At 31.8% G+C, this 10957-nt stretch overlaps 1 protein-coding gene across 1 annotated transcript; it reads left to right on the forward strand.

The window, feature by feature from the left end:
- The first annotated feature begins 1122 nt into the window (after positions 1-1122).
- LOC149423943 (uncharacterized) lies at positions 1123-3792 on the forward strand. Its single transcript, XM_089632203.1, has 2 exons — positions 1123-1340; positions 1667-3792. Exons 1-2 carry the CDS (start codon positions 1322-1324, stop codon positions 3694-3696), a joined length of 2049 nt encoding a protein of 682 aa, XP_089488329.1. The 5' UTR covers positions 1123-1321; the 3' UTR covers positions 3697-3792.
- Positions 3793-10957: the final 7165 nt, after the last annotated feature.

The following is a 10957-nucleotide window of genomic DNA, read 5'->3' on the forward strand; positions in this document are numbered from 1 at the left end:
CCTTAAACATTATTAGTTATCATATTCGCAGCCACTGTCACATCTGTCTATGTTATTCCTTCGTCGATGATAACTGTGTCATTCACACACGAGATAACACTTCCACTAAGAAGGATACTGAAAATATCATTGACATAATATAATTATGAAGAGTATGAGCCCAATTACTGCGCCTTGTGGAATTCCATACTCAGAAGACATAGATTCATCTATTGTATTATTATTTTAAGGTTTTGTTGCCTATTTTCTAAGTATCTCTAAACCAACTTAGTCTTCATGTCGGATTTCTTTCAACTTAGCAACCGACCTAGAATGCAGCTAATGCACTATCAGAAGCTATTTTTAGATTAATACATTTTCTTAGGCACTTCCTACGACTATCCAATTCCCCATAACCAGAGAAGTCAATTTTGCAATGGTATCATAAGTGCCTAGTTTAGTTCTAAAACCATATTGGTTAGAAAGCAGAATTTGAATTTTTCTATACATAGAAGTAGTCTCTTTTTGACTATTTTCTCAAATATTTTAGAAATATTAGATATTAAAGATTTATTCACTTATTGGCAGTATTAAGTCATTAATATTAGTTAAATTCAGATATTAAATTATTAATATTGGCTACCTACCTGAGATTATTATCACATTATGAAAGTGACCATTAAACATGTTAATTTTTTACTCTTCCTTTCATTAATATAAAAATGAAGTTTTTATTTGTTTCGAATGAGTTTTTTTATTGAAAAAAATAATTATTTATGTCTCTTTTTTCCTAGCAGTTGTAGTAGTGATTTAATTTTTGTTTTATTGATAATGGAAACGAATTGTTAAAATATTTAAATTTACGAATTGTTAAAAAAAAATAACTAAATTTAAGAAAAAAAAATTATATGACCAGAAGATCACCCTTTTTACTTTAGCTCCAAACAGAAAGCCCCTTGGAAAATAATTCCCCTCAATCCACTTCTCAAACCTCACCCAATAAACCCGGAAATCCCTGCTAAGTCACCAAATGTAGCGAACTACTTGGGATAATATGTGGCAGAGGCGTTGCACATACGTAGATTTTAATGATTTAGACGGCCAAAAGTATTTTTTTTTAAATCAATATAATGGTAAGGTATCTATTTAATTGGCGAGTCAACAGTTCTATGTACAATATAACATCCCCTCCCCCCTCCTTGGAAGCGCGGGAGTCGACTTTGATCAGTCGGAATTCGATAGTGAACAAGTGTGTACGTGTCGGCTCTCGGCGCTCTCCTAAACTTATAACTTTCCAAACGTGCATTATTCATTTCAAGCTAATATTTCCGTTTTAACTGTGATGGATTGCGATAATACAGGTAAGAACAATTTGTTTTCGTTACAGAAAAATTTAATTAACATTCTCTGTCATTCATTTTTAAAACGACAAACATCACTCTGTCAATTTTTTTTTTTTTTTAATATATTTAAATTCGAGTGCCTTTTTAATGTACTTATGAGTCCGTCCCTGTATTAATTTTTATTATACTATATAGTGCATATATGTAACTAACTAATTCCATAAGAAATAGCCGCGCAAAATCGCGCTTTTTGAGCTAAGCCCTTTTGAAAGGCTCTTTGTCAAATATAGGAAATATTGAGTGTGCGATATTTTGTATTAAAATTGTTTTTATATTTGTTTCAGGTCTACCTACTACCTCGGGTACTAAAGTAGTGACTCGTCAATACATATTTGACCAACTACAGAGTCAAAATTTACCAACTTTAAATGAAAAACTTGACTATTATGAGAATTTTCTCCTTATGCGCTATGGGCACAACAAAGAGGCTAAAGAAGACTTTAAAAAAAGATTTTCTTATGTAAAATCACAAATTAAGCAACGATGGGTAAAGGCAAATAAACACCAAGATGTTTTCCTGAAAATAAACCAATCATGGTTAGAGGGAACATTCGAGATTCCCATTGAATCAGCCTCCTCGCAAGGTCGACCACCCAAGTCTCTTGGAGAACTAAGTGAGCGTAGTAAAAGAAGAAAAACGGAAGAAATAAGGGCCTCCGCAGGTGATGAAGTTATTGTTCACGCTGCTACATCTGTGTTGCAGACAACGGGACATAGGACCGCCTCGAAAGTGCTTAAAGATATTACGAACTCCCCAACACGGGCTAGTAAATATAGAAAAGCCTACAGTAGAGTTACCAACAACGATGAGGTACCTCAATTGACGCCTCTGCAAGCACTTAAGATGTTCGTTGAAGCTGATTTTACGAGACGACAGTATGAGATAGTAAGGGCAACAAATCCACAACATTTTCCTTGCTATGATCTTGTTTTGAAAGCAAAACAAGAGTGCTATCCGCCGAAAGAATCCCTAAGAATTACGGCTACTTGCGCGGAAAGTAATCTACAGTGCTTAATGGATCTAACCGTAACACGATTATCAAAATACCTAGAAGATGTGATAATCCGGCTTAACGAGCAAGAAAGGAAGTCGTTAATGATAATCTGCAAATGGGGTTGTGACGGTTCTCAGCAATCCAAATTTAAACAAATTTACGATAATGAGACTGATTCCGATGCCAACATTTTTATGAGTTCCTTTGTGCCTTTGCGCATTGTTTGTGGAAAAGATGGCAGTAAAATTGTTTGGCAGAATCCAACTCCTTCTTCGTCAAGGTTTTGCCGTCCGATTCGATTCCGATTTGTAAAAGAAACAACGGACATAACTAAAGAAGAGATAAAATGTGTGCAGGAGTCCATTAAGCAACTGAACAAAACAGTTGTTACGTTGAATGAAGAGGAGTTTTCGTTTGGGCACCAACTCAAAATGACTATGATTGACGGAAAGGTGTGTAACGCAGCCACAGACACAAAGTCAACATCCCAGTGCTACATCTGTGGAGCTACTTCGAAAACCTTTAATGATCTATCGAAGAAAAATAGTGTAAACCCTCAAGCTTTGGAATTCGGCTTGTCAGTATTACACGCCCGGATCCGCATTTTCGAAAGCATTATACACCTTTCGTATAAACTGCCAGTAAAAAAATACAGGGAAAGAAAAACCGAAGAAGACAAGGCATTAGAAGCCCAAAAGAAGTTGGAAATTCAGGAGAGGTTTCGAAATGAAACCGGTTTGCTTATTGACATGCCAAAGGCCAACTTTGGCAACACCAATGATGGCAACACAAGCCGGAGGTTTTTTGAAAACCCCGAATTGGCTTCAGCCATCACAGGTATTAACTTTGAACTGATTTACAGATTCAAGGTTATTTTAGAAACTATTTCTAGTGGCCATAAAATTGATGCTGAAAAATATGATAAGTATGCGTACGACACAGCAAAATTGTACGTAGAACAGTATGGTTGGCACCCAATGACGCCAACTATGCACAAGATATTGGTACATGGAAGCCAAATCATAAAAAGTTCGGGGCTCCTTCCAATTGGACAGCTATCGGAAGAAGCTGCAGAAGCCCGGAACAAGCATTTCCGATCGTACCGGCTAAACTTTGCCAGAAAGTTTTCTAGGAAAGAATGTAACTTAGATGTATATTATAGGCTTTTGTTAAGTTCAGATCCCTTCATTAGTTGCTTGAGACAAATAAGAAAACCTTCACGTAACGCATTTCTACCTGAAACGGTTAAACTTTTATTACCTGGTGACCCAAACACAGAGTCAGTAGAGACATCTGGACCTGAAGATAACGATTTTTAATGTAATTTTATATTTAAAGAAAACTTGTTAAATTCTGTTTCCATTCATTTGTATTTTTTAGTGAATTTAGCTCTGTTATATATTACTGTTCTTTATAACCTGACAATATATGTATGTTTTTATAAATATATACCTTTCCTTTATTTTAATTGAACTTAGAACTAAAATAACCCCAAAAATAATTTTGGCCGCCTAAATCATTGAAATCTATCTATGTGCGTTGGTTATCCAATAAATGCTTCCCGGGTTGAATGAACGCCAAATTATAACAACAAAAATGTATGTATGTAAATATAGTTGTTTTTTAAGATGACAACATCAAAGGATCATATTTTGAAAAATGCGGGATATTTTTTGTTTCATAGTTTTGTAATGATCATCTGTTTTACCCACGAGCTACTATTGACCACCTGATTCTATTTTGGTATATTCCAATACTAAGTCTACCAATATAGGATTAAAGTACCACCTCAAAGACCAACCGAATAATTTATTCTGCGAGATGTCTTAATACGAAAATTATTCAAACAAAAATGTTACTGAATACTTAACCGCTTTGCTCGAGAAAAAATGCTTTAATATTAAACATATCAAATAAATAAGAATTAGTTTGTCGTTAAAATTCTAATTGTTCAATTAATTATTATTTTACCGGCGTTATTTCAGTGATTATCATTACATGTTTGCTGTTTTCAATTCATTTCAAATTTATAAAAAATAAAAAATCAATGCATAAATATTTTACAACTTTGACAGTTAGTACCCAATTTAAAAATGGATGATCCTTCCATTACACTTATTAATGCCAAATTTATACAATCATTACTTTGAAATATATAGGTACAGTTTAATAATCAGTCTTAAAATAATTGATCGATTTTATGAGAAAGGCATTAGTAACTAAAATAACTTACTATTTTATCACTGAAGAAGTGGATATACATAATAAATCCAAACGAAAAATGAAACAGAACAAGACACAAAATTAAAAGGTAGCTGTCTCAACTGGAAATCGAACCCGGGATCTCTGTCTTACCGAGACAATGTCTCTAACCACACAGCCAATGGAACCTCATTATTTTTGTCGATTTCAAATTCAGAATTTATAATATTACCCTAAACTAATTTTTCCCATATTTTTGGCTGCTATCTTGTTGAATGATTACAAATTTTCAAAGAATTTATTTGTAACTCAGATAGTGTCTTGGATTAACATTTGCGATTTAATTATGGGTTTAAACTTCAATAGGTAAAAGAAAAGTGATTAAAATAAATAAAAAGTCAATAGGTGTCTCACGTTTGTTTATCTAAAACACTGTCTAGGTTACAAACACACCACAAAAATGTAAGTTTGCACATATGTTATGTTCTATATGTTCTCTCTTATTTTTTGATAGATACTTATTTTATTTATATTTACCAATAACAATTAAGAACTTCTTATCAATATTGATTCAGCATCCGCTCTCATTCCCAATGTATTTTTTTTTATTCTTATTTATTTCCGAGATTGACGTGAGAGTTAAGAGTCTTAAATGTAGAAAAGGCGTTATTGAGTAACGCCTTTAACGTTTTAAAATCGGATCCTAGAGTCTTCCTTAATTAGTTGAGGAAGATGCCCCGCCCTTTCTGCATTGTGTAACTCCAATCAATTTGGACAGAAAAGCTACCAGTTTTTTACGGCGCAACAGCTTGTGTGAATCTGGGATCTCGCCTATTCTACGATTACACATTTCTAAGAATGAACCATAAATAAATGAAAAGGAGTTTTGAAGCGTTCACAGATACTCCATTTCAATTCTTTTTTGTTGGATATATACTGCCTTTTTATCCCCCAGAGTTCGCATAATTATATCCACTATTGGTGTGAAATATATATACATTTACCATATTATTTAATTAATACTGTTCCTCAAAATATTATTATGGAAACATATGAAACTGCTTACTGACATTTAGAGCCAATAAATCCATCTAGATTTCACCTTTTATCCCATATTTTTGGGTTCTATAAATTTGCAAGGCGATTGCTCAAAACGTCTAATATGGATTGAACATTGAATGAACTGTCAAATTGCAATAATCACATTAAAAAACTCCTGAGATTTGTTCTAAATTCTGACGATTCTTTTTTTTCCTTGTGCTGCGTAAATTTTAGGTTCTAGAGGAATTCATAAATTTTATATTGCTTTAAAAATATAATTATACTGGATTCCTACAATTTGTATCCTATTTTAAAAGGCATTGCCTTATGCATCACTGTTCTGTGCAGCGTTCGCATAGCAACTACTGTCGATCAAACGGTTCTATTCTACGGTAGATTCTATATAGAATAAAACGAAAGTTGAAGTTGATTTAGCATTGGGCTTCCACTTCTATCGGACGTTCGATAGCATAGAAAGCCTATTCATATGGCATAGATCATACAATAGATGAGGCGGGAACGCTTCATAAAATAAACTTAGTTTTTTGAGCTATTGGCTGATGCTTGAATAAAATGGATTGTTTGTACACCAATTAAGGCAGGAAAATTAAAAAATATATATATGAATCGGTACAAATTTGAAAAGCAAACCCATACTATTTTTAAGAAAGCCTTTTTATCTCGAGGATTTCAAATTTATTTTAGAAAAATATTATATTTAAAACAATAAAAAAAGTTCTTTCGTGAATCAGTTAATTTTTTGTCGTTTTAGGTGGAATCCGACTGCAATTTGTTTTTTTTTGTGCACTTGGAATCCATGATCCATCTAGTATCGTCTTTTAAAATTAAATACATAATGGATTTTAACTGTATTTTGAAAATAACCAACGGAATTTAAAGATAAAAATGTAATTCGTATCGTACCTGTACAAAATGACACAATAATAAAAAAATGAATGACTATTTGGAATCACGTTATTTTAGAAAAAAATAATGTCAACTTTTCTCTGAAATTATTTTCGGTTAGATTTGTTTATCTGATTTCAAGAAGGTAGATATTTGCCACACGATTTAACTCTAACGTAATGTGTATTTTTTTTAATTTCTACAAATATATCCCAGAATCACTCTTGCCCTCCTGTATGACACATCCGATTAGCGTTCACTCAATTAGCGCTCGTTCAATTTAAATAGAGATTGAACCCAGCACTTTAATTCCTCAAATCATTACAAGTCCTCCTTCCACTTAAGCCATGATCTTGAACATAATTTAGCGTTGATGCTACAAATACTTCTTTACTCCTACTGCGCAAAACCTTACCAGACCAGATCTGGTTTCGAACCAGAAAAAATTGGATGGTTTATTCTAGTATCGTTCTTTCTTCTTTAGCGGCAGTAGATTTCTGTCCATTTCACAATCAGTATTATGTTTGTAGGTGTGATTAGACTTCAAAACGAGCTTTATTGGATCGTTGGTTTCTGATTGGTTAGCTTGTTGGGATGGGCAGAAGTTCATAAGTCAACACTGGTAGTTTTCATTAACTTTTATTTCTATTCTAAATGTGCATACATATACCACACGTATTCCACTCGAGTGATCGTGTCAGTAACTGAAATATGTATCGAGCGATCGTGTTATTTAAGCGATCGGTTTTGAAATTTCCCGCTCTGATTAAAAAGAATCACACCTTTAAATTTTAATACGAAGACATATAAACTGATTAAAGTGATATATTTTCAATAAATTAACCTATATTTTGCTGTGTATTTAATATTTTTTGGATTTGTCAAAAAATATATTAAAAAATCGTAAACTTTCGTAAGGAATTTTGCGTTTTAGTTCTTTTAAAATTGACTTAGGTACGTAAAACTTATTTCGGTAAACAATGAATATTTTCTATTTCTGTATTTTTTTATGTCCTACTTGATAATCACAGATACAAATAAATATTTCAAGACTTAAGTTTTAATCGTAAACAGCTATTCTAAAAGTGTTTTATGAAAAATATTTTATAGAATTTGTGTCATTTTGTGTTATTTTTTTAATACATTTAAGGAGAAAACATAGACACAGACAGCAATGAACAAACAATAGAAAAACTGGGGAATGCGCCTAGATCCTACTATTGGTCACAGATCAATATTATGATGGGAGTATGTACCTACCTACTTTACTATCCGGCTTCGCCCTAGTTTCAACGGTAACTATGGCTTCATAAAAAACTTAAATTTGGATTTGGAGCCAAAATACTCAACTAAATTGAAAAATTATGTTTTTATCTAGTAAGGATATGTGCTATTTTAGGGCATAACTACGAACCAATTTTGACAGTTTTTGTGAGTTATGAATAATTATTAAAAAGAGTAATCTTCGTCTACCTACCATTCAAATATAATAAAAAATAGCACATTTCAAAGAGGTATTTTTGAATGGAAATTTTAATTTACAAGTTTTTTTTAATTAAATTTTTCGCCCATCAAATTGATTTTTAAACATTATATCTTTATATATTTCCTCATATTCGTACAAAATGTAAACTTTTTTTTTTAAATATTCATCATTAACTGACAAATAATTGCTAAAGTTGCCTCTAAAATCATGAAAAATTGGATTCAATAGTGGCCTATATTTTATAATTTAAAACACAAATAAATAACGTAACACATATTAAAATTAGACATTTGATTTACCTTTTGATTAGTAAAATAATTTTTCATTTTGGCCACAAATCCAAATTTAAGTTTTTATGAAGAGGGCCGCGTGACCGTTCCTCTTAAGAGTGTTAAAATTAACTCGACCCCGTACCTCTGCAACGGTAATATATATATATATATATATATATATATATATATATATATATATATATATATGAAAATTACTTCTACGGCGTAATAGGCACAATTGTAACTTTTGCGTTTTTAAATTGTAAATTGTAGTAACTTTTTTTATGTCGTAGTGATTTGGTATTTCGTGACAACTCTACATTTTTAGTTAGGTAAAATATAATCAAGCCAATTAAAAAAAAAAATATATATATATATATATATTTTTTTTTTTTTTTAATTGGCTTGATTATATTTTACCTAACTAAAAATGTAGAGTTGTCACGAAATACCAAATCACTACGACATAAAAAAAGTTACTACAATTTACAATTTAAAAACGCAAAAGTTACAATTGTGCCTATTACGCCGTAGAAGTAATTTTCATTAATTATTGTTAATGAAATAAGTTGACAAAATTTGATCTCTTTCTACTCTTAGTATTAATTGTAGCCAGTGCAAGTATAACGGAAGACTTTTAATGCGGAAGATTGAACCCGCGACGTCATGTTTTGAATCCTATTCCTTCAACCACTTGACCAAAAACCGGCTACGTTTGTTATTGTCATTCTGTTCTATTTGAGTATGGTTTACGTACGCATATTATCAATATGAATTGATTCAACAAGTTTCGTATAATCAATTTATGGCTTCCCTTTTACACAGAAATCAATTTACAGTTAATCGCAATAAATTGAGTTTTATGATTATTACTGAAAACACATAATTTGCAAAAGCTTTTATAATATTAATGAGGTTTCTGTATCTGAACCATTAATTTTGTGAATAATTTATAGTGCCTAGATCTCTCCGTAGGGCACCTGGTAGAAGAACTCTGATAACGGTCATATGGCGTAGGTAATTTGGATGCTGTTGTAAAAGCCCAGTGCTTGCTTGTTGTGATGCTTCTGATATAGGTTACTCGGAGTAATTAAAAATATTGAGATAAAAATGTTGCGCAATGTTTAATGCTGATTTTAAATATTATTTTAACTATTCACATTTTTATCGTCTATTTATTTATTTGTTTACCATCTTTCTTAAATTTGTTTTTTTTTGCCTTTTCTGACCTTGTTAATTTATTGACAGGGTGATATTCACTCTCTCTTCTCTTCCGATTTGTAAAAAGGTGAATAACATTATAATATAATAAAATTAATGTATTAAAAATCATAAAAAACTCAATTGGCAGCCCTGCCATCGTCACCACTACTAAATTTCATGTAGCGAATAGGAACACAAGACAAAATGTAACATTATTACAACAACCAACTATCAGACACATTCAATAACCAATAGGATGCATGATCTGGGAAACAAGTTTGGGGCACTAGTGATATATTTAGTGATTCCATTATAGAATTAATAGTATTATTTTTTAATGATAAACTAATGTTTATAAGACAAGGTTTTATTCATAGCATAAAGGATAATAAATAATCATGAGCAATAATTAGTAATTCCCGTTGGCGGCATTTATTTTTACTCGGGAGATATTTTTAATTTGTATTAATATTTCGAGCGATTAATTATTGCTTATAATTATTCAGAATTAAAAGTAAATCTTCTTGGCAAATAAATGTTTTTATTATTATTATTATTATTATTATTATACCAGCACTTTTTGAATCCTACATATTATGGAGACACAAAACAAAGTCAATGACAGACGTCAAGTATAATTTTGCTCCGTATAAAATAGTGAAATAAAGCGCAAAAGTTTAATGTAAACATTATATAACTTGTGTATCTGTGCATCATAGTGCGGCGGAAATTCTGGAACTAATTTTATGTATGTACTGAATCGCATTCTTAATAGAAACTCATTACAAAAAATTAAAAAACCGAGATTTTAACATATTATTTGGATGCACTACCTACATATGGCATATTTAATCTACTAGTCAATAGATGTCAGTAAATACCTACATACATAAAATTTATAAAATAAACTGAGTTACGCCTACGAATCAATAGATGGCAACGCTTGCAAACTTGCGAAGGAAAATATTTTTAATTCAACTATTGCCCAGTAGATGGTGACAGTGTTTATAAACATCAAAATAATATATATATATATATATTTTTTTTTTTATAAATAATAGAAATCAAAGTTTTTAGTGCACATTGGATCATTTACTAACCCAATATAAAAGTGAATTTAGTTCTTTAGCGGTCTTCACTACGACTCAAAATTTATCACTCGTGTTACGAATTTTGCCTGCCAACAGGCGCAAGGAAAACTTTACCACCTAACTAACCACATAATCACAACATGAATAATTGCAATGCCTGTTCAGAACCCACTCTCTCCGACGAGTCCGTATTTACCTGCGCCGTGTGCAAGGGAATATTCCATTTGCACTGCAGCGGAGTGGCAGAGACCTCATACCGTCGACTCACTAAGGAGCGACGCGCCCAAATTAAATGCAAGAAATGCCTATCTGACACTCCGGCTTTTAATGTCACTGCCAGCGGTGCCTCAACTTTGGACAATGAACTACTATTAAAACA

Source organism: Hesperophylax consimilis, chromosome 5 (genome assembly GCF_061612785.1).
Source record: "Hesperophylax consimilis isolate HC1 chromosome 5, BYU_Hcon_1.0, whole genome shotgun sequence".
NCBI lineage: Eukaryota > Metazoa > Arthropoda > Insecta > Trichoptera > Limnephilidae > Hesperophylax > Hesperophylax consimilis.